This window comes from Sarcophilus harrisii, chromosome 2 (genome assembly GCF_902635505.1).
Source record: "Sarcophilus harrisii chromosome 2, mSarHar1.11, whole genome shotgun sequence".
Taxonomy (NCBI): domain Eukaryota; kingdom Metazoa; phylum Chordata; class Mammalia; order Dasyuromorphia; family Dasyuridae; genus Sarcophilus; species Sarcophilus harrisii.
This window is the reverse complement of record NC_045427.1, coordinates 612,853,068-612,877,646: the sequence shown is the minus strand read 5'-3', so window position 1 is coordinate 612,877,646 and position 24,579 is coordinate 612,853,068. Positions and strand designations below refer to the sequence as shown.

Sequence of the window (24,579 nt, the reverse complement as noted above, 5' to 3'; positions counted from 1 at the left end):
GACCACCGGGAAAAAGGAAAAAAAAAAAAGAGGCCCGTCCCGAGGCGAGGGGTCGGGATAAAGTTCGCGCCAGCGGCAAAGCCGGGGAAGACCCCCGCGCTCCTCTCCGGCTCCCGCCCGCTCAGTGCCACCTAGCCCTGCCCTCAGCTGTGGGTGCCTAGCCGTCGGCGTGCCATCTCCCCGGCAGACTGTAAGCCCCGCGCGCCGCTGGGCGGCCTGTCCTAACTTTGGGAGCCGTTTTGCGAGCGCGGGGAGACAACTCGGGAGGTAGTGACTGATTTGACCTCGAAAGGTCAATGGAAATGGCTGAGAAGAACTTCCATCTTTGAAGAGTGGAGCTGTAGGCCCCGGCCCCAGTTCGGGCAGGTACAGCGCCGCGGAGCGGGGCGCGCGGCCCTTGATGCCCCGGACGGTGCTGGCGGGGGGCGGGGCAGCAAGGAGGGTCGTCGAGGGAGGGGGGCCGGGGCAGGTTTTCTTAGGGGAATCTTGACCCCTTTACCCATAACCCCTTCTAAAGGATTAAAAAAAAGTGGCACGGGGGGGGGGTTAGAAGAAGAAGTAGCCCCTCTCCCTCCGGGTCTTGCTTTTTGGGGGGCGCGCCAGCCATTCGCCCGTGACTTGTGCTTTTCCTCAGGGGTGGGGCTGGGAGAGTGTGGCGGTTTCCCAAAAACAAGCGTGTTGTTGTGAGAGTGGGAAAGCGCCGGAGAAGATGGGTCCGCCTTGGCAAGACGGAGAGCCATTTCCTGTGAAACGGGGGTAACGAAAAGGCGTCATTGACGTGAGTTGAAAATGAAGGGAGGAAAGGGAGCTCTCGGCAAATACCTTCTTTCCCCCTCAGCAAGTAGGATGCGAGGTTCTCAGTTGGGAGGGAAAAGCTAGGTGGCAAAGTGGATGGCGCGCTGGGCCTGGTCTTCCTGAGGCTGCCGACCCCTGCTGGTTGGGCGACCCTGGGCAAGGCACTTAACTCAGTGTGTTTGTTTCCTCGTTTGGCAAACGAGCTAGAGTAGGAAATGGCAAAACCACTCCAATGTCTCTACCCAGAAGGCCCCGAAAGGGGACATAAGGAATTGGACACAACTGGGGAAAAAAGAAACGACTGAAGAACAAAAAGTATGATGAAGGGAGTGGAGCAAGGGACATGAAAGAAGATGACAGTGTAAAATTGAAATAGTTTGCGCCCTGATATTTGAACAATGCTTTTCTTACAATGGCCCTATAAAGTGCCCAGTACAGGTGTTAGCCTGATTTTATAGCTGACAAAACCGAGGCTTTCCTTCAGTAAGAATTGGAAGTGGGACTTGAACCTTTTATCTCCTGACTCCAAGATCAGTGCTATTTATTAAGCAAAATGGTCAGTGCCTTTAGTTGCAGCTGGCCATAAGAGGGTCTTGTGGGTGGTGGAGTGGAATCTAGTTCAAGATTTAGTTAAAAAAAAAAATTAGAGGTTGTTACTTGGTTGATGGGAGAGCACTTCCCGTCCCTTCAAGTTTCTCTCTTCCTATAGTTTCCCTTAGATCTGGGCAATACTTCGACATACGTGCAAACATTTGTGTCCCTCATTTGCAAAACTCCATCCCCAATAACTATCACTCTGTAGCTCTCCTATTGTACCTCTTTTAATTGTACCATGTGGAATTTGCCTTTGTTATTCAATGGAAGCTGATCTCTCTCAAGTTACCAATGAACTCTTAATTTTTTGCCTTTTCTGTCTTCAATCCCTCAAACTCTCAGAAGCTTTGCATGACTTCTCCATTTTATCTTCTGTTTCTGTAAAACTCCTTTCTCCTGGTTCTTCACTTACCTGTCTGATCCTTTATGGGATCACACCTCTTCCACTGGAGGACTCAAAAGACTCTTGTCCTATGTCATCTTCTCCCTCTATACTATTCACTTGATCTCAACGCCCATTATTTCAATGATCATCTCTTGGAAGAGGATTCTCACATCTACTTATCCAGCCTTCTCTTTCCCATCCTCTCATCTTGTATTCTACAAATACCTACTGGACATCTCAAAGTCACAATATCCAAAACTGAAATCATCTCTCCCCTCAAATTCTCTACTCTTTCCAGAGTTCTCTCCTCCTGTTCTCATCATCCCAGTTCCTTAGGCTTTTTACTGAGGTGTCATCTTCAACTCGTGGGTCTCTGTAGTGCTCCCTATATAGTCAGTGGTCTAGCCCTGTGATACAGTCTAAAATAACTCTTCCCTCTATCCTCTGACACTGTCACCAAGCTCATCCAGGACCTTATCACCTCATGTCTGGCCTGTTGTAATAGCCAAGTTCAACTGACCTGAAATTTCTCTTCACTCCAGTCCATGTTCTATTTAGCTGTCAAAATGATTTTCCTAAACCATGAATCTGACCAATTGCCCCCCTAGTCAATAAATCCCAGCGGCTCTTGTTTCTAATATAAAAATCCTTTTTGGCTTTTAAAGACCTTCATAACTAAGACCCTTATTAGCTAGGTTTCAGTCTTCTTACAATGTCCTCCCCTGCAAGTACTATGTAACCCAGATTCACAGGCCTTGTTGAAGTTCCTGACTCATTTCCAGACTGAGGATTTACCCCGGCTATTCCCCCTCCCCCTGGAATACTCTTCCCCATTTCTGTCTCAATGAAAGCTTCCACCAAGTCTCAGCTGAAGTCCCACTTTCTGTATGAAGTCTTTCCCAGTGCCTTCTTTCTCAGATGGCTTCCATTTTGTTCTAATTGTACAATCATTGCATGTTGTACTCCCCATTTGTGAGCAGGAGCTAATTTTTTGCCTTTATGAACCACAGCACTTAGCATAGTACCTGGCACATAGTAAGTGCTTAATAAATGTAGGCTACTTTATTGCTGCATATTTTAATATTCTGCAGGAGAACTGGGTAATGCAGTGGTTAGAGTACTAGGCCTGGAGTCATGAACACTATCTGAGTTCAAATACGACTTCAAACACTGTGTGATCCTGAGAAAGTCACTTCACCTAATTTACTTCAGTTCTTCATACATAAAATGAACTGGAGAGGAAATGGCAAACCACTCTTGTATTTTTGTCAAGAAAACCCCAAATGGGATCATTAAGAGTTGTACACGACTGAAAAATAACTGAACACATTTTAACATTCTAAATAGCTCTGTCGGTACCTGTCTCAGACTAGGTCCTCCTGACAAAAGGAACCATAATAAATGATGCTTTTCTATAAGCCATTCCATTGAGATGGGAAATTCTCAAAAATGGAATTCTGAAGGCACAAAGAGAAATAATTCCAGTGAGGAAGAAAAAAGGGAGTTGTCTGAACAGATCCCTGTGAGGGTATACAGATAATTCAACCACCAAAGACAGATAAAGTCCTTAGTGTAATGATTGTTTCGTTCTTTGTATCTTCATATCCAAGACCTAACACAGATCCTGGTACACAGTAGGTGCTAATTGTTGTTTAATTGAAGGACAAAAGAAATAGAAAAGCATAAATGGCACAACTCTATAAGAAAAATGTCAGGAGTCATCAGACTGAGTGGCAGTTAGCCAGGACAGCCAAGGACAGCAAAAAGGATGTGTGTGTGTGCGTGCCTTTTAAAGCAATTATGAGGAAAAGAACTCCATATAAGGGTTATACCTGCTGCTGGAGTGGGGGGAATGTATGATACAATAAGGGATGACAGAAAAGGCAGAACCTTTAAAATAAATTTTTTTTTACTTGTTTTCTCTGTCAAGGAGATGATCTTTGGACGGGAAAAACAGACTACTGCTAAAATGGAACTGATATCCAACTTGATAGTTTAAACTTGAGAGTTTAGTGAGCAGCCCTATGAAATGAGTTCAAGTTGCCTGGCTCATATATCCTAAATGTGATTAAGCCACTGAGTGATTTTTACAAGATCAAAAATGGGAAAGGTACAAAGGATTATAGAAGGACAAATGTTCTGATTTTCAAAGAAGGGAAAAGAATGAAATCTAAAAGCTAGAAGCCAGTGAGTATAATACTGATTCCTGGAAAAAAATTCTTGAACATATTTTGAAATGACAGTGAATAGTTAGAAAATGAATCAGTGCTCACAGAAACAGCATGCTTTCATCAGATATATGTCAGGACTGTCCTATAGAGATTACCCACATTTTAGCAATACTAGTCACATATCTTTCATGCAATTGTTGTAGAAAAGGAAGGGAGTGAACTACAGGATAGCCTATTAGCTGGATTTGAAACTGGTGAAGGGCCAGTCCCCAAAAGTAGTCATTAATGGTTTGAAGTCAATTAAGGAGATCTCAGCAGAGTTCCTCAGGCTTGGCCCTACTGTTAACATTGTCAACTTGGACTAATGTATGGATAGCAAATAATCTGCAAGTGACACAAAATTGGAAGGGAAATTGAACACCCTGGCTAACAACAGTATTCAAAAAGATCTTTACAGGCTAGAACAAAGGGGCCAGGTCATTGAAGATAAAACAAATAGAAACCAATGTCAAGGTTCAAGAAATGATTTTAAGTACAAGATTGAAGAGACATGGCTAGACAGGAGTTTGAAAAAGATTTGCAAGCTCAACCTGTCAACAACATGAAAGACAAAAAAGCAAACACATTTTTAAGTAACATTGAGAGACATAATACCCTGGAATAAGCAAGAATCCTGCTCTACTCTGTCTTGGTCAGAATATCATAATCAATTTAAGGTAAATTTTAGGATGGACATTGGGAAGGACGGAATGGCTAAAGGACTTCAAGTTCATGCTTTATGAAGATGACCTGAAGGAACTAGGGATATTTAGAGAAGGAATGCACAGGACAGACACCATAGCAAATTTCAAATACTTGAAGGGCTGTCACTTAAAAATGAGAATTTTTTCCACTGCTTGGCTCCAGCGGGTAAAAATAAGAATAAAGGGTAAAAGTTGCCAAAAGGCCAACTGAGGATTGAGTCAAGAAAAAATTTCCTACCAGCTGGAACTCTCCAAAAGTGGAACAAAATGCCTTAGGAGATGTTGGTGTGCTGATTTAGGGGGTGTCGTTTCCTTCTTCCCTCCCCCTAAGTGGAGATTCTTTGGTCAGCTTTGTCACAGGGTGAATTCTGTTACAAATTGGACCAGATGACCACCATGGTCTCTTCAAATTTTGATTTTTTTTGATTTCTTAAACTTTTCTATGCCCCCATATTCCTCTTATTCCCAACTTCCCCTCCCTAACAGGCTATTTCTCCTATTGGTAGGACCAACCAAGTGGTAAATGGGAGCTCTTTTTGATTGCCCAGGATCCCCCTAAAAAAAAAAAAAGAGGAAAATATGGTAGGGAAAAGGATATACAGTCAAAGTGTTAAATAGAACTCTCAGATTTATTCAAAAATATTTTACAAAAACAGTTACGTTTGGCCCTAAAATACTTCAACTTATTCTGAGTGTTTACAATGGCAAGTGAGGTGAGTGGCAGTAATGGATCTGCTGCATGGAAGGGGGGGTTAGTGTGCTTGACTTGGTTAGTCTATCTGTAGGAAGGAGGGAAAGGTCTAAATGCATGTGCTGGCAGGTCCACCCTTATTCTCCAATATGAGAAGATGTAGGTGAGTGGGTATGCACGGGTGGGGGGTCGGGGGAGAAGTCTCAGAGGCTGGACTCCTTGACCAGGTAGGCTTTCTTCATGTTTTGGCCAGACCCAAGACAAGGATAGACACTATACAACTATACATGTTTGGAGAAATTGGGAGATGGGAAAGGAAATAATGAAGGCCTTAAGAGGGTTATAGGAAGAGAACAGAGGGAGGTCTAAACCAAAGAGAACACGAACATGGAGGGGGGCAGAGAATGGGACTGCAGCAGGGGACAAGGACAAGGGGACTGAGGGTACCAAATCAAGTAGATGACTTTGAGATGCTGATCAGTGACATTTCATGAGTTGACCTTTAAAATTCTGGGTGGCTCTAAGGCTACAATTAAATCAAAATGACCCTCTGACAGCACCTCATCCTAAAGCAGCTGCCCATTTTTTTCTAAGAATTTAATTCCATCAGCCATGTGTCTTGAGATTCTAGAGCCACTGAGGACAGAGAGGTCCATACTGAAATGATCCTGGCACAGCAATGATGGCAATATTGGACACCAGCTCTGACATGGCACATTAATGTGAGAGAAAGCCAAGAATACAGAGAAGCCCCTCACCACCCACTGTGCTGTGGAGCTGTGGCCCAGGTCAGCCCCCTTCGGTGGACCTCTGAGGTGGCAAAAAGAGGCCCGCTTCCTCCTGTTTTCCTATGTCTGGGTTGAGGGGCATAACTGTTCTTCCTCCAATCATCATCAGGGGGTATGTCCACTCTTCTGGGTCCAGGGCCCCGGGAGGAACTAGGTATAAGGCTAGAATTCTGTGATATCTCCGGAGGTGTAGAAAGAGTGCTGGGCAATGATGATGGATGGCAGCTGATGGAAGAGTGTGAGTGGGAATGAAAGAGCTTCCCCCACGACTGGGGATTCTGGAGTCCCTGGCTTCGGTCTGGTAGCGTGGCAGTGTTGGTCAGCTGTGGCCAGAGCCCTGAGATGGCCAATGCTCTGGTTTCACAATAATGGCTGGTCTCTGGCAATGGGCCCCAGGAGGAATCAGCTCTGGAAGGGCGTGGGAGGCTCTTGTAATTCAGGGTCCCTCCTATGTATCTGGCCCCTCGGGAAGCTTCACCCCTGTCACACATAACCAGAAGCTGTTGGATACTCCTTGAAGTTCCTAAAGAAATAAAAAAAATCACAATGATTTGAGTACCTCCCATGTAGGTCCAATCTATTTCTTCCTTCCTACATGACCATCCTTAACCCTCTTCCTTTCTCGTCATGTGTCCCATGAGGGTTTTTGTGCCTTTTTCCCATATGATGCATTAATTTTGTCAGCCACCTAGACTCTAACTACTTTGAAGAGTGCCCTTCCCTTCCTCCATTTAATTTTGTGGTGAGCTCTGTATCCAGGAAGTACTTTCCTCCACTATGAGTGAGGCAGATGAGCACTTGAGTTAATGTGTATGTTCCTATCCAAAGAGCTCAGCTTTCCGCTGGTCAAATGCCAAGGACAACCTTGTACCAGGCTTCTCTCCATCTAACTCCCCAATCTCTACCACATAGCCTCAGGGCCCAGAGAGGCCCTAAAGCTGGAGAGCGAAGCCCAGGGAATTAATAATGAGGGGATACTGCTGAGAAAATAAGATGGAGTGATTCTGGAGGCTGGAGCTGCCTACAGAAGGGCCATACTTTATGGTACAAGTGTCTTGGTTTTATCATTAATGAGCTATGCTTCATTTAAACTGGAGGTCTGACACATGCAGACTACTCATGAACCCTTTTGAGTTATCCAAAAATTTGACCCATCATAACTAAAGGAGCTCATCTAGGTCACTGGGGGACCTATGAGAAGGGTTTAGACCCCTATCTCGGAGGCTAGGTCAGGGACCCCAGAGGGGCCACTTGTCTACATAGATAAGGATAATTTAAAGTAATCAAGATCCTTGTGGACAAAGCTGATGGAAAGCTTAGTATTTTTAACTCCATGTCATCTCATCTTCTTCCACATTAGTCAAATCCTGACCAGGGTAGGGAGAAAAAGCAGCAGCTCTGAGAAACTTCCATTTCCTTTGTACTTCCTGCCCTTCACACAACTGTACCCCCTGTCCTTTCTTCTAACTCAGAAATAATCTAATGACAATTCTAACTTTGATATTTAATTTAAAAAAAAAAAAAAAAAAGAAGCCCATATCCCAAATTCCATATCCCATGGATACATGATTCCAAAAGCTCAGAAAGGCCCTCAGCAGAACAGCTATTCTTTGCACAGGATTTGGAATCCAAGAGTTACCTGGGGGTCTATGGGGCTCCCCTGCCATGGTGGGCATCAGGACATCAGGGGGCAGGAACTGTGGCTGGGAAGGGAGGACCTGGGGATTGGGGAGGAACACAGGAGGGTCATGGATGACAGAGAGGGAAGAGGAGCTGGAACAACGGTGCCTGGTTTCCAAAGGCTTTTTCCTCCCGTTTGAAGTTTCCTTATAATGAAATGAGACAAAAAAGAAAAAAAAAAACATAGAAATAAGGATTAACACAGCAGGGTGTGATTGGGAAAACACAGTAAGGGAAAGTAAGGGACTAGGAACAAAGAGAGGAAACTGAAGCAGAAAGAATTCTTGAAGGGTCTCCAGCCTAGCAAGTTACCTCATGGGGCATTTCCCACTCACATGGGCCGACCACTAGACCCTAAAGACAACAAGCTTCAGATCTGCTCTTTAATTCATCAGTTGTCAAGTGCCTGCTGCAGACCAGGCTCTCAGAAACACATGCTGCCCTCTTAGAGCCGACTTAGTAAGAGGTGGGAAGGGACAAATTCCCAAGGAACTAGATACAAGAATTCTCTGTGACCATGGGCAAGTGGGCCGGTTAGTTAACTGCTCACAATTTCTCATCTGTAGTGAAAGGGAGAGACTAGGGGATCTTAAGGATAAGTCTATCTCCCAGTTGGAAGGGATTTCTGAAGCCCCCAGTCTCTGCACAAAGAGACTCCCTGCAGCAACACTCTTATAAATCCTACAATTCTATGAGAGACATTTAAATAAAGTGTGAAGGGAGATGTGCAGAGAGTGGAGCAGTGATGGTGTCATGGAGGTAGCTGCGCCTCTCGGGGAGGGAGGGAGGGAGGAAGGAAGCCCACTCCCTTCCAGGCTCCACAGAGGAATATGAGTTATGGAAAGTAATCCAGTTTGGCCACATGTAAAAATACACGTATCTGTATCCTTAATGCCTAGGATGGTGCTTGGCACAGAGCTCCCCCACTGCTTGCTGTTCATCCCTTTTTCCTCAAATAAGGTACTTCACATGGACATGTTTATAATGTCAGCGGTCCAAATCTCTATTTGTGCAGCTGTTCAACATCTTTAGCCAATGAGGTGGACATCCACTGAATTTTTTCCCATCTTTGTTCTCTGGATTGACTGAACATTCCTGGAGGGCAGGACCCCCCTTTTTTTCCCCCGGTTTCGTACGGTGTCCAGAAGAGTGCCAGGCACAGAGAATTTAACAAAGTTTTTTTTTAAGGTAATGAAGATGATGGAATAGAAATTCTAGGAAAGGGGAGTCTATTTTATTCTTTGTATCTTTATATCTATCACAGGTGCTTAAATGTTTAATTGCTGGATAAAGGAAAGCCTGAGTGGGTACATTTGAGCCACTTTTGGAAGAATCCTGAATTCCATAGATAATCATTTTGAATTATTTCATAAACAATGGGCAGCCACTGAAGGTTTTTATGTACAGTGATCTGATCCTATCAATATCAACTACTCAGGCAGCGACTAGATAGAAAGGGCGTTAGCAACAGATTAGCTTTGTCAGATGAAGGCAGATGAAAGACTACAAGGTTACACAACCTGGAGAATGGGGGTGGGGGTGGGGGTGGGGGTTGATAATATCCTAACTGAAACAGAGAAGGCTCCAGGGCCTTTAGTGCATACTTCCCCCTTATCCGAATGTGCTTAGCTTCTTAGCAGAATTTTAACCTCCATTCAAAAAGGTAAAGAGCCTGGGTCAGAGAATCAAAGACCCCTCAATGAACAGACCTGAAGCGGGAATAGAAGGTAGTTCTATGGACCAAGGATCCTGGCCTACCTTCTTCCATTAACACAGGTTCCATTAACACAATTCCACAGGTTTCCCCTATCAGTCCTCTTAATATTCAGCATGCAAATGACCTGCATTATCCGTCTTCTGGCTAATGTCCCCAAATCAACCTTCTCTCCCCCACAAGAACATTTCTCACTCATTTCCCAGCCCTCATAGTTCTCAAGTGGGTGGTTGTAGAGAATACTGAGAACTCAGATTGGGGGTAATTGAAGAAACCATGATTTTCCCCTATGTTAAGTTTCATCCACATGAGAAATTATTCTCTAAAGTAGAGGAACTCAAATTCCTGGCCCACCAGAGCGTAGGCTGTGGATGTTTTATGGCAGCCTCAGGGAAACTTTTATGTCCTCCTTCTTTGGTGCAGCATTAAACTCTCACCAATCTGGCTCCAGGGGGCTTCCTAAATTTCACATTACTTCTTTTTATGGGAAACTGGCCATTACTGCTCACTGAGCTTGGCCCTATCACCCGTCTTTGGGCCATAGCACTGGCCGTCTCCAAGCCTGGGATGGCTTCTTGTTCCACCTCCATGGATCCTTGTTTTCTCTTGAGGCTCAGCTCAGGCATCATCTCAGGAAGCTTGTTTCATTAACTGTTAATGTCTTTTCTCAAGTTATAGTCTAATTATTTATCTGTTTAAATGTTGTGTTGCAGTAGAAGGAAGATGAGTTCCAAGAGGATAGGGAATATTGGGTTCTCCTTGTTTCCTTGATTTGCGTGTTTATATGCAACATGCATATAATAAATCTGATGAAATGAATGACATTTCTCCTACTGAAGGCTATTCTCTTCAGCTGGAAATCAAATGCCACTTGAATCCATGACAGTTACCCTCACTTTATCTCCTTTCCTTTGGCCTAAAGCTCAGGTTCTGTTGAAGGGATCCCAGCAACAGCTTTGCTGCTAATTCAGTCTTGTTGAAGTTGTTACAACAAGTCTATGGAGTTCTCCTAGCAAGGATATTGGGGTGGATTGCCGGTCCCTGCCTCCCTCAAATTCAGGCCATTCTTGTGTTCTTTATCCTGAAGATTCTAAACCTAATTCCTCCAGAAGAAAATTATCAAATTACTTCAGGCAAAGATACCTCTCCCCACCAGGTTTTTTCTGAACGCATAGTTGTCAAGAGTGATAACAAACAGAAATCAGATATAGATGGTGGGCATTGACTATTCACCTAATACAGATCAGAAATCCAGAAAATCCCACAAAATACAGAGGTCAATTTTTGTCTACCCTACTAACTGAACTTCCTCTCGAGTACTTCTCTGTCAAAGATGTGGCTGTATTCTGGGTAAGCTAGTCCTTCATTTGACTTACAAAACTGTGAGAAGACATGGGAGTTTCCTCCCTGCCCAAGACAACAGTGCCACTGAGACTTCGTGAAACGCGTCGTAAATTCTCTGCGGTGTACAGCTCTCCTTCCTCGTCCTTCATCAAGCCTCGGCCAGATACAGCCTTCAGAGAGAAAGACACCAAGAGAGTCAGGGACAGATAACCCGACAAGCTCTGATCTCACAAGGACCCTGAGGAACTCATCTAAGCACATGCTTTTTGCGTTAATCTCACATTATCTCCTTGCTGAGCTCCCCCACCCCCGACACCCTGAGAACCTCAGTTGACTTCCCAATCTACCATCCTATAACTGGTGTCCGGGTCACCAAGATTACTACCTGAGAGACGGGTACCGTGCTTGCCCCATGGAGACCGTGTTCCATCTCTACTGCTGACATTTGTGAGAGATCAAAGCCAGGGGCTGAGTGGAGTCTCCTCCCTATCATGTTTGTGGAGCCTGGGAAAGGAAATATAGACATAAACACTCCCTTCCTGGAAGGCCTGAACTTTGGGCCTGACAACTCTAACTGAAAACACAGGGAAAGTGGAGGCAAGAAGAGGACTAAGAATATAGATACCTCTCTGCAAGTAGCAAGGGTCCCCACCCTAAGCCAAAGGGCCTGGCGTAACCATTTCTGGACAGCTGCACATTCTCCCACATAGATCTTTTACCAACAGCCTCATCTCAAATGATTTCTGGAAGCAGGCCCAGCTTCTGTCAGAGCCTTGAGGCACAAATGTATATTTGCAACGTTCACTTGTGAAATTTGTCTGACGTGGTAGCTCTGTGGAGAATCTAGGGTGGCAAAAGAAACCTGTCTTCTTCCCTGGGGACCCTCGATCTGCCTGGAGTTACTGCTAAGCAGTGAGGCCTAGTTATCAAGCTTGTTCTTGAGCACAGCAATCAGTATCTTTCTCAGCATCAAGCATACTACCTGGTACATAGTGAGTATTTAATGAATGCTTGATGAATGAAGTCAATTTTAATGCTTACTGAATAGTTCTTAAAAGGTTAAGCATCCTTAATGTAATTGAGCACTTAGTAAATGCTCCGTGATAAGACAAACCAGATAAGAGAACCAGGAATTCCCTGGGGACTATGCTCACCGATTTACTGACATACATTGGTTGGCCCCTTCCTACAGAGATCATTGCTCTGATTAATCGATGATACCTGCTTACTTTATTCTGTGTATCTTCAGCACTTGTGCAGACAAATTCCACCAGGCACTATCCAAAGGAAAAACTGATTTGGTTCAGAGGGTATTTTGATCTTTTACTTTAATATTTTAAAATTTCAAGTATCAGTGAGTTAGCCAGAGTTGGAACTCCATCCACTAACAAAAACTGCCCATTTGCCTGCCAAAGATAAACTTGGCAAATGTTCTTTTAGTGATGTTGTGGCCCCAAAATTCATCTTCCTGGGGTCAATTTGGTGATCTAAGTGTCCAAATTTATTTCAGGTGGTCCTCAGGCCACAGAAGAAAATTGTTACTAGGACCATTCAAAAAATTTTAGATTCCTAAAACTTGCCAGAGCTTATGTTTTGCTAGTATACAACCTACAATAACTATGGGTTACCTGCATACTATGAAGAGGCATACTATGAAAAGGATCTAGTGGTGATTTGAGTCAATAATTTTAGAAAATGGGTTCAGTTATGTTTCAGTATGGTTTCTAAAAACTCACATAACCATATAAAATTTCAGTTCAATTTTCCAATGAATAAAGAAATTATGCTCAGTTTGGAGCTCAGTATGGGTCTCAGCACAGTTAATTTCAGGTTTTGATTCACATTTTTGATTTGCACAAGGCAAAGAAATTTTCTTTTTAGTTCTACACTGTTTTAAGAAAGCTCCCTCCATGGAGACAGATCAGCAGTTTGCCTGTGAATTATAATCAGAGAGAGTTGCCGAAGTTAAATGGCTTATCATGATCACTTAGCTAACATGTGTTAGAAGCAGATCTTAACATAGTAGGTATTTAATACTTCAGCTCCTAAAAGATATGCTGCAATTTGGAACTATGACCAAAACATCAATCTAGTCCTTCAATCCGTTGATACCATTACTAGATCTATAGCTTAAAGATTAAATTAAGAAAAAAAAAAGGATCCATTCATATAAAAATGTTTATAGCAACTAAAAGAATGATGAAAGAATTTCAATGAAACTTAGTAACACTTGCATACTATTCATCTCCTGCTAGAGAGATGATTGACTTAAAGTGCAAAATGAAACATATTTTGGGGGCGTGACCAACAATGTTTTGAATTACTATACCTATCTGTTATAAGGATGTTTTCAGTGGTAGGGATGGAAGAGAGGAGAAAAATTATTTTTAATTGATAAAAAATAAAATGTAATAAAAATGGCATGCTGGGTAATTGCAACAGATGAACCTGCACTACTATGTGGAACTACATGCTCAAGAGAGAAAAATTAATAAAATAGAAACTTCAGAGATGAAAGGAGCCTGAGAGATACTTAACTTTACAGATATCCTCTTTACTCCTCATTTGTCTTTTATATGATATTCAAGATCATCCTAATTTAGAGCAAAGCAGAGGCTAGAATTCAGGTGTCTTGATTCCCAGTCTACTCTTTTAGCAATTTTGAAAACAAAATTCATTTTAATTGAACAGTAAATTGATGTTTTACAATTTTAAATGGCTCAAGCTTTGTACTAAAAAGGTTTCATGCTTTCAATTCATGAACAAGTCAAACACCTGTGATGTGAATCCAAGCTACAGATGTTATAGTACATGATTATGTTATGTAATCTATGATTGTATATGTGTCTATGAATATGTATGATATGTCAGAGACAAGACACCTCCTTTCCTTCAGACCCTAAAGAGACTAATGATTTGTCACAAAGTTATAGTCCCACAAGCTTTGAATTTTAGGAATCAACTAGCTATTTTCTTTAGAGAGGCTCATATTAGCTTTCAACTTAATCCCATATGAAGGGAGCAAGGCAAGTTGAAATGTTGATGGCTCTTTGTAAGGATCTGGAAATATACTGGAGACTTGGCTTAATAGAGCAATCCTAATAAAGGATGAACTTAGAGGATTAATCTGACTATGGAATATTTCCAGTCTCAAGGTCTGTTGATGTGCCTATTCTTCTTATCCCATTAGTCAGTCCTCTGTACATCACATCACCCTTCAGTGTATTCCCTAGTTCTTAAGTGCAAGATAATGCAGGGTGTAAACTTGAAAAGCCTCTAATTTTTAGGAGGCAGAAGTCACTGACTAGAGGATCAAGGATTCTTTTTAATAATTCCACTCCTTTGCAAATAAACAACCCAAAGTGAAAAAAAAAAAAAAATCCACTCCTGATTCCCTATTCCAGATGAAAAAAAAAAATAGCTATCTGTCCATACCTATAAGAAATGTAACCATACCCTAACCTGATGTCCATGACTTAGTCAAAAATCACTTAATTTTTACATTTCTCTAGCTCCTAGTTTAAAATTTTCTTTCCCAGTCACATGCTTACCTGGATGACCAAATGGTTGCCGTGACACATCCTGCCTCCCTGGCCCAGGCTGGCTGGCCTGAGATGTCTGCAGACTGGCCTGGAAAAGAGACTCCAACTCTGAGGCCTCTTGCTCTGTGTCCTCATTCCAGTGTGGGTGCAGATACATATGGTTTCTCTCAAGATGGATAAGACCAACGCAGGGATCTTGAGGAGAGGGGTTCCTCCCAGGCCCATGAATCCATGTGCCATTTTCATGATCAGGAAGAGAACTAGAGTGCCTAGTATTGCCCACCCAATGGTCCAGGGAAGGAGAATTCACTAAGTCATCACCACTGCCTACCTCCTTTGGCCTAACCTCTTCCATCTGTGACAGCTTTCCTGGAAGCATGGCTGATTCTGCCACATTTGATTGCACATTTGATCCCACTGCCCAGGAAGTGCCACTGCTGTGTGGGGAAAGGCTTCCGGAAAGAGCAAGACAACTAGAGGGCCCTTCCCAGGAAGTCTGTCTATCCCTCCCCTCCAAAGAACTATGCTCTTTTTCACCAGATGAATGATCATTCCCATGTCCTTGTGGGAAAGGTATCCTGGAGTCTGAAGGGAGCAACTCCTTTCTCAATCTAGTTGCCAGTTTCCTATTTTGGGGACCTGCAGCTGCCCAGTTTCTTTCACAAGTAGGATCCTTTGTGGAAACCCCCTGCATCCTCTGGAACTGTTCTGCTAGGGAGCGAACAAGCCCCTTTGTGCTGGGGACTTCTGAATTAAAGACCTCTTCATCACCCTGCTCCCTCGGTGAAACGAATAAAGTTTCATCACTATTGGTTTGGGGGCACCTGTTAGTTTTCTGTGTAGAATCTGAAGGAAAATGAAGCAAATGGGAGGAAGCAGTAGGTACTTTAGAGTGACAGGCCCCATGCATGGGGAGGCCAGACCAAGCTAAACAACCTGAAGGATTACAGGTGGGATTGTGTGAATCCCCCCTGTCAGAGGAGACCCCGGGGCCCAAATGGGACCAGGGAGGTACTGGGCCAGGCAAAACTTCAGGACCATTTTTCTCTTGGCACTGTTGCTGGCCAATACTTTTCCCTTCTTGAGTAGGAGTCCTGTTGCTGCTATTCCTCCAGTCCAGCAGTCCCTCTGTTGGGGCTCCTGCAGGTTCCCTATCTTGGGGAGAACCCATCTCAGGCCTCCTCAGTTGGTGGGATAAACCTTGCCTACAGAAAGCAGAGAAAGCATGGCCATCCACGTTAGCAGAGGAAATCAAGAGGTTGGGGAAGGACCTTCTGAGGGAACTGGACTGTAGTGTGGGTGGAGAAGGTGACTCTGAAGACAGTAATGAGTGCGATTCATGACAGGAAGTAGATGAGGGGAAGAAAGAACTGGTCCCAAACTCGGTGTCCTTGCTGGGTTCCAGCTGTGCCTCCTGACTCAACAATACTTGGAGCGGGACAGACTGTTCACTGAAACAAATGGGAAGAATCCAATCATTAACTGTTTCTAATGGCAAAAAAGGCTACAGAGAATTACAAATTCTAACGGCTTTGTTCATAGAATCAACATGATTCTCCATAGATTATTCCATGTTCTGGATGATAAAAAAAAGAAATTGTTTAGGGTTCATAAAAAAAAAAAAAAGCACATGATCAACACTCTCCTCCCCTCCCTCTCTCCCCCCCCAACACACACAGTCAGTAGTCACTTTTTTTTCTTAACTGATGGATGCATTTCCTCAAATGGCTCTCATCAAAGTGATACAATCCCATTGAAAGAAGTCCCTGCCTATAACTCCCACTGCCCCCTGCACTCCACTTCACCATTCCTATTCTACTAAAAAGTTGTGAATTAAAAAGGAAGAAGGAAAAAAGATTGCTGGCCCAACATGTGGATAATAGAAAGAAAGCAAAGCCTGGAAATGGAATACATCCAACAGCAGAAGGGAGGGGTCAGCAATGAGGGAAGAAAAGAGAAGGGTTAGAGGTGATATTAGTGGATGAGATATTTATAAAGCTTTAAACTTTGCAAAGCACTTTCCACATATTTCATTTGATCCTCATCACAACTCTGTGAGGTGGGTGCTATTATTCTCCTCATTTTACAAATGAGGAAGTAGAAGCTAAGAAAGATTAAGTGATTGCTTCCAAGCTCTGCCCTTGGCCCACCACAGAAAGGCCTCCCATCCCAAAAGACCAAATGTGGGTGCTATTGCTAAGGTACTGGGAGCGGGATCTGCAATCAGCAGACGTAGTGGAGATCCACTACTTAAGTTTTATTTTTCCTAATCAAATACAAACTAGAGAGCACTACACACTGAAATTTTTCTCCAACCCAATAATTAAATTCTAGAGATTTTTTTCAACTAACCACTATTACTTAATTCTTCACTAATAATAATTGTAACTTTTTGCTTTAAATGCTCTACAATGTGGACAAAGACCATAGTAATCACTAAGATTCATCAACTGGTTTAGATATGCGACTAGTTTAGCTATTTAGTATGGATCAACTAACTACCTAACACCTTCCTAGGCTGAGTGTTTTGAAACCTAAATTACTTGCTTTTAAATCAAGCCCCTATGAGGTCTAATCAGTAACCTAAATAAGTAAGTTAAAAAACAAAATAGAAGATCCTGGGCATAAGCAGAATAACTGATCCTCTTCAGAGCTGCCCTTTTAAACTTCAAAAATATTATTAAGCTTCCATACAACATCATTGAATTTATTTTTTGAAAATTATGTCCCATTTGCATTTGAAGCTAACCTACTAGTTTATCCTTTTAAAAATCCTATCTACTCCAAAGAGACCCATTTTCAGAACTACAGCTTAGTTTTATCCTTTTAAAAATCCCATCTATTTCAAAGAGACCCACTTTCAGAAAGAACTATAGCTTTGATACCTAGAAATGAAAAGAACTCCAATGCAAAGGAGGAACTATTAGAGGTAAATCAGAATAAAGATCTTGACAAAATACCTTCTGCTCTGTTTTCTTGGGGGATGGGTGGTACTAAGATGATTACATATACAATAATAGATGTTGCTATGAAGCATCTGAGGATACATTGCTTAGAAAGCAGTACCCAAGAATAGTCACATATAACATCAGGGCTCTATAGATCATGTGAGTGCATGAGTCCAGGACTGTATCCCCTCACAATGTTGGGGTTGGTGGTCTGTGAGCTAACCTGTACTTTTCCAGGTTTTTTGGTATATAAAAGAGTAAGAGGAGACTAAACTATTGGAAGTTTTGACTAAGTGACCTGTAATCACCAAATGGGATCATTTGATAAGACCACCCTACCTGCACATATATACTACTAAAGGATCCCCTGCAAAAAAGATTTCAAATTCTTCCAGAAGCAGAAATCCTCTTTCTCTGGCTACTGAGTTGGGTGATAGCCAAATCTCATAAACAGTGCAGCATCTTTAGGATGCCGATTGCCTAGCCTCAAGATATTGGGCCACTAATATTTTCTGGACTTAAAAGAATTTCCCAGGATTGGATACATGCTGAGTAAAATACTGCAGCAAAGCTGCCCCATGAATTTTCTCAGTGTCAGTCCCCAGAGTCACCTGTACCTACCTATCTAGGACAGAGAGCTTCAGCAGAATCCTGCACAACAGAAGAATTATCACCCGCTTCTGGATCATGAGCCTTGACCGTTTAATGAAGGAGGCTAAAACTAGCTTGTCTTCTTTGTATTCTTATATATCTTCATCTACTGGCATGCTGAATTACTTTTTTCAAACTATTTCTCCAAATCCTTGCTTCCTCTATAGATAAAATTTCATTACTTTGATCATTTTTTCTCTCCTAGTGTTAGGGAGAAAGATAAAAGTAACTTTCTTTCCCATGTACCTTTCTTTCTATTTTTTAGCAATCATGTTTATAACTTCACTATGACCCTGCACTTTCCCTACTCTGTGCCTGATGTAGAAAGTGACATTTCATTGGAGAAGAGCAGGTTTTTCTGGGGATTGCTTTCTCTCCAAAGCACCCACGGTGGCACGAGCTCCCCTGAGGTCCACGGGCTCTCATAACTTCCCAGGCACTACCTTGTTGGCTGAGGGAGGGAGCCCCCCAACGGCGGTGGTGGTGGCGGTGGTGGTGGCTGCTGCTGCATGCGATCCTGGAGGCTCCGTGCTTTTCGGATACAGATTTGTAACTTCTTATCAACTACGGTTCTGCTGAGCGTGCTAGAGCTGGCACCATGCAGGGCAAGTCTCAGTTTAGCTAAAATGCAAAACAAAAACAAAAACAAAAACACACAGCAGAAACAGAACACACACACAAAGAACAAAATTGAACCAAAAATGAGCAATGAAATGCAGTAACTTAAAAGAGGCAGCAGCAGGAGCACAAGACACACAACATGCAGAGGCTGCTGAGGGCGGGGAGCTGCCTGGCCCGGCCAAGAAGATTCTTGCAGCACCAAAGCCAAGGGTGGGGGGTCACAGAGGGAATTCAGATCAATTAATGGAAACTCATTTGTAAAAAATGCTGGAGTTTTCATCTTATTTCCCACAGGTGATTTCTATGGCCTTCCCAGCGTGGTTGCCGGATAAATCTCTGGGCTTCATGCCCCAGCCCAACCCCTGCCTTCTAAGTGGAAAAAGTCAGGATAGTCAGGACCATCATGAGACATGCAAATAGACCTGCCTCACATCACAGGACTACTCAGCGTGGATGCAGTGTCATACCTAAAAATCCCTCTGAGATCTCCAAAGCTCATGCTTCAACCCCTGCCAGTGCCCAGGAGTCAGGGAGAAGAAAGGGGGAAAGCACATAGTCCTGTGGAAAGTTACAGGCTCGGGGTCAGAGCCTGTTTGCTCCAGCTGCCTTGCCAGCCACTCCTGTCTGCCCCATTTCCTGAGGGTCAGGAGACAGAGCGGGTGGTTGGGTGTCAGATTCAGTCTTGGACCAGGGAGCAGAGGGGGCTCCAGCATCACCTGTGGGCTCCTGCCGAATTCCCTCCAGGTGGTCCCCCCAGAGCCCTCGGTGTCGAATTGGAAGGCCAGGACAGCCAAGGGAGAGCCGAGGTCAGCCAGGGCAATGGCAGCAGTGACAAGGGCGGCAGCTTCAAAGCACAGCGGCTGTGAGGAGTTAGTTACTTACAAATGGCTTCGTTACAGAGCGCCAAAGCTGCGGCACAGTCTCCTCTCTGCTCCCGGCGCAGTGCCTCCTCCCACACCGAGTCGGCCTCGCGGGTGGACCTCTCGGCGTGGTCCCGCCTCCCTGCAAGGGCCAGCACTTGATGCAAATGGGGGCAGGTGGGCCGGTAGGCTTCACACACCCCCAGGCAGCCCCCTGGCCCTCTAGACCTCCCCAAGGGACAAAGGTGGCCCAGCCACCAACCACAATCCTTCCTTAGGCTACAAGTTCTTGGTGCTCCCTGCCTGAGGAGAGTCCACGGTGCTTTCTCCAGTAGCACAAAGAACAGAAGGAGAATGTTTTTTAATAGAAAAAGAAGTACAGAAAGACACAGCTCAGGGCCTGCTGGGGTGGGAGAGCACCTCTCCTAGAGAAGGAAGCCGCCCACCTCCCTGACTTTCTGAAAGTCCCACAGGTCATTGGCTACCATCAGCGGCCATGGCCAGAGCCAGGCTCCTCCCAGCCTCCTCAACCGCCCGAGGGCAGGAAGGACTCAAGTTCTGTCCCTGTGTCCCATCTGTCCAGCAGTGCCTGGCACACACTGTGTGGTTGGCAATGCTATAAAGGTCCTTACACTGATGGAGCACCAGAGAGACGAGGCAAGCCCCCCACTCTCCACATGGGAAACTCAAGTTCAGAGAGGCTGCCTGAGTTAACTGGCTGATAAATGGTGGAAGAGGGGCGAGCCTTGTCAGTCTGGAGTCCCATCCGGCCTTTCCTCTTGAAGCAGCCTGCCTCAGCACTGAGGGCTGTTCCCAGAACCACTCCCCTGGGCAGACCCTGTGCTCTGCCTTCACTCTTACTTCCTGCTTCAATTCTACCTCCAACATCAAAGTTCTTGCAGCGTGATTTGGAGCCCAGTTTTGGAGACCTCATGGACACACTTCCCCCTAAAAAAGCAACTAGGCTGGCATGGTTGTTAGGTTTTGGCACGCCTAGTACTTTTATCTTCTAGTGAGTTTTAGGATCAACAATATTTTTTCAAAGGCTCTTTCCCCTCTTCTCCTGGTCACTTCCCCACCATATACATATGTTTTCATCAATGACAAATATTAAAAAAAAAAAGGAAGGCAGGAAGAAAATATGAAAAGAAAAAAAAAAAGATTTGTCATAGAAAATAAAGAAACATCCAAAAAAAAGGGGGGGGGGGGAAGGAGAGTCAGAGATTGATTCACATGCAAGGACTCTGTTTACCTTAACCTGTTGTCGGCCCTCTTCCCTTCATAGTCATGACTTATTTGCAAATTCTACTGAAGCTACGAGATAAACTGGAACCTTGTGCCCCTTGCCAGTACTTAGGCATGTCTTCACTATATGGACTTGGGAAATCAGTTCATGACTTTTTGGGGGGAGGGGAGATAAGAAAGGTTAAGATATCTGAATCACTTTTCACAGATTTTCCTCTCCTTTCAAACTGAGGGTTGAAGACAAAGATCCCTAGGAATATTTACTTTGGCATCAGATTGTTTTGTCCCCAACTTTGAAGGATCCTAGAGAAATTAGAGGAAACTAACAAAAATATAAGTTTGGCTAAAGGAAGATTAGAATTTAGAGTTCTGATGCTCCTTTTATTTCAAGTTTTGGATATTTGTATAATACAGAATTAGTTGAAATTACCAATACTAACTACACACTCAGATTTATGATTAAGGCTATACTTTATAAGATCCTCAAACGCTGGGAACAGAGTTGGATCCATAGTGGTGGTCACTATGTACCACTCCCTTGTTGTTTTCCAGTCTTGTCTCATTCTTTGTGACCCCAATTGGGGTTTGCCATTTCCTTCCTCAGCTCACTTTACAGATATAAAAACTGAGGCAAACAGGAGAAGTGACTGGCTCTGGGTCAATATAGCTAGTAAGAATCTAAATTTGGATTTGAACTCAGATCTTCCTGATGCCATGCACAGAATTCTATCCACTCTGCCACCCCTTCTTAGTCCCTTCAAAAGTCTATGTTACCTAGCTAGACTTCTCTCATCCATTAGTTGTGGAGTCAATGAGAAAAACTAAAAGAGAAATCTGGGCAGCTGATTCCTGACACGTTACCTTGATTTGCTTGCCAACTAGCTGAGATGAAAAAGTGGGGAGAATGAAGGTTCTTCTTTCAAAAAGAACATGAAGCTAGGAATGTGATGTTACAAGGATGACTCAGAAAGAAAAAACAACAGAAAAAATTTTAACAAACATATGCACAGAAACAAGCTTATTGATTCAGGAAATACGATGAGGTGTTCTTCATTTTGGATGAGAAGCAAAGAAGGGGAGGATTGTCTAGTATGAGATGTGACCTCCAGTGATACAGAAAGGGAGAAATCTTCATAAAAAGGTGGTCCAAGGAAATTGTATACATTCAGATTTTATACTCCAGCTGTGAAGTACATCTAACAAGACTATGGAGCCTATTTCAAAGAAATAAAACATGAAGCCAAAGTGGCAAGACCCACCTCCAGTCCTCAGTCCTTTCTGAACCTATGTGTATGTCTTTCCCTCCTCAAACCTGTGTATTCTCAAAGTGACTCTTCAAAAAGATTCCAGAAAATGAGACAAGATGAACAACTACACCCAAAGTGACCCTCAAAAAGTCTTCTTCAAACTATATGGGAAGAACCTGAAAAAACTTTTTCACTCAGTTCTCCCAATCTCTTTCACTTTTCTATCACTCAATTTAAGATTTATGTATAGTATATATATATATATATATATATATACATATATATATATATGTATATATGTATAATGTATAATAAATATATGTATGTATATAAAAAATGATGGGAAGTTTTTGGCATGAAGAATTCCCTATTGTCAAAAGTTGTTCCTTCCTGCCCCCACCTCTAAATCATATATCTGTCCTCCAAACCAAGGACCCTCTCCTCAATCAACAAGTTAGTCATATTCTAGTTTGACAGTGTCAGAGATGCTGCTCAAACTTGGGAATAGGGAGATAAAGAAAAATGCCAGTTGAACCATTTGTCTCTCTCTCTCTCTGTCCACAGACTCATCCACGAGTTACCCTGATGCTGAAGTTCATCCAAGTCCATGAAGCGGCTGGGGTGGGGGTTGAACCCTCGAGCCTCCTCTAATTCCTTCTCCCGCTTCCTTCGGAGTTCCTGTTCCTGGGCCCTCCGAGCCACTTCTTCCTGGAGTTCATCCAGTTCACTTTTAGAGGATGAAGACAACTCCCGGTCTGTGAGACAAGGGAAAAACCTCCACTGTTACTGATTAAATTAGCAGCCTAGAACCTATTCAGTCCATAGTCAGGGTAAACAAGGTCTCACAATGGCTGGCACATGGGTTAGAAACTGCATCCAATTCGAGAGAGTATGGGGGCCCAAGTACTAAAAGGTGTGCTTTTCCAAATTCTAACTCTGAATCCAGGGGGAAGTTGGGGCAAGTCCTTTAACTTCTATCTATTTTTCCTCCTCTCCATTATGACAGAAAAAATTCAACCATAAAAAGAGTTCACGAATGACCAGACAGAAAGTGGCATAAATGCTGAGAGAAAGGATTGGAAAGATCAGTGAAAAGAAAAAACAAACTGCTGGTGGTACCAGAACAGTCACTCTGTTGGATGTGCACCGATGAAGACGCTCAGGGCATCAAAGCTCACCCTTTCCCTTCCCCTCCCCTCTGACTTCTTAAGCTCAGGGTTTTGAGAACTACTCATTCAAGCCCAAGGCCTAGCAAACACCAAGCTGGAAATCTGTTGGCTGTTCTGGAACACAGAGGAAGGAGATGAGATTGTTTTCATGGTTCTAGAAGTGACAGTGGCCAAGGAAACAAAAATGAAGGGAAGAAGCCATATCCGTTCTTTAGAAAATATAAGGCAACACTGAGGCATATGCTTCTCCTCCTCAATCATTACCACTGGCTACCTGCTCTAAAGTCCAGGAAGCCAGAGACCCCTGCCTTGTTCAGATCCCATGTAAAAAATGTACTATATACTGATCTGTAGGAACTAGTGCCATTACATTCCCCTCCTCACTGCCTGGAATAGTTGTCCTGAAAGAAGAGTCAATGGTCAAAACCACACCTCTTCTCCCTTAGTGTCAGTGGTGGAATATCCTTTCTTCCTACTCTCCCCCTCACCCTTTTCCCAAAGGACAGCTGAAGGCCAGTAGATATTTACTATTTCTCACATGGTATACAAGATAGAGGGGTTAGTCCAGATTGAATGAACCTTTAATAACTTCAAAATTTAAATCAATCTCTCTCTCTCTCTCTCTCTCTCTCTCTCACACACACACACACACACACACACACACACACACACAAAACTTTGAAGGGTTTTTAAAATTTTTTAAATACTGGCGTTTCTTATTAAAATTCTGCACTGTCACCACCTTGTGCTGTTACTCTTGTTGATTTCAAACTCTGTAAAGAACTTTTAGCAGCTATTGATCAGTGACTGAAAAGATTGCATATGTAATCCTAGCCTTAAAGATTGTCCAAAGAATGAGGTTTTAAAACACTCACATATTTTGACACTGTCCTAAAAGAAAAAATCTGATTGAAATAAATCAGGTGAATTCTTCTTGTGCAGCAAAATAATTGTATGAATATGTATACATATATTGTATTTAACATATACTTTAACATACTTAACATGTATTGGTCTACCTGCCATCTGGGGGAAGGGTTGGGGGGAAGGAGGGGAAAAGTTAGAACAGAAGGTTTTACAAGGATCAATGCTGAAAAATTACCCGTGCATATATCTTGTAAATAAAAAGCCACAAAAAAATAAATAAATCAGATGACTGAGCAAGAGGACTTTCTCTACTGATCCTTCAGAATTAAGGGTCACATCCAGAATTTGTTGTACACAAAATACAGAATGACAATGTTGTCTTGTTAAATTTAAACTTTTATTTTTTTTAAAATTCACAAAACTAAACAAGTATAAAAGAAATTTAAGTAATTAAAACGCAGTTTTTTAAAATTTTGCAGCACTTATGTTTTTGAAGTTATTAAAACCTTCTAAAAATTTAAAGA

The 24,579-nt window shown here is 43.1% G+C and overlaps 1 protein-coding gene and 1 long non-coding RNA gene across 10 annotated transcripts in view; one reads left to right on the top strand and one right to left on the bottom strand.

The window, feature by feature from the left end:
* The first annotated feature begins 60 nt into the window (after positions 1–60).
* On the top strand, positions 61–23,829 carry LOC105751144. Its single transcript, XR_001121418.3, has 3 exons — positions 61–366; positions 22,584–22,772; positions 23,026–23,829. It is a non-coding gene; the product is annotated as an uncharacterized LOC105751144 (long non-coding RNA).
* Positions 5,299–24,579, bottom strand: part of USP54 (ubiquitin specific peptidase 54) — a 118,436-nt gene continuing 99,155 nt past the window's right edge. For 6 of the 9 annotated variants that reach the window (XM_003755095.4, XM_031956494.1, XM_031956497.1 and 3 more), the window contains 8 exons: positions 22,601–22,774; positions 19,550–19,669; positions 18,490–18,667; positions 14,457–15,898; positions 11,291–11,409; positions 10,938–11,075; positions 7,807–7,993; positions 5,299–6,690 (listed from right to left, as the gene is read on the bottom strand). In XM_003755095.4, the coding sequence (XP_003755143.2) occupies positions 6,134–6,690; positions 7,807–7,993; positions 10,938–11,075; positions 11,291–11,409; positions 14,457–15,898; positions 18,490–18,667; positions 19,550–19,669; positions 22,601–22,774 (2,915 nt within the window). In that variant the 3' untranslated portion in view covers positions 5,299–6,133. Of the gene's footprint in view, positions 6,691–7,806; positions 7,994–10,937; positions 11,076–11,290; positions 11,410–11,437; positions 12,183–14,456; positions 15,899–18,489; positions 18,668–19,549; positions 19,670–22,600; positions 22,775–24,579 lie in introns of those variants that run through there. The other 3 variants (XM_031956499.1, XM_031956500.1, XM_031956501.1) reach the window with 3 other exon arrangements.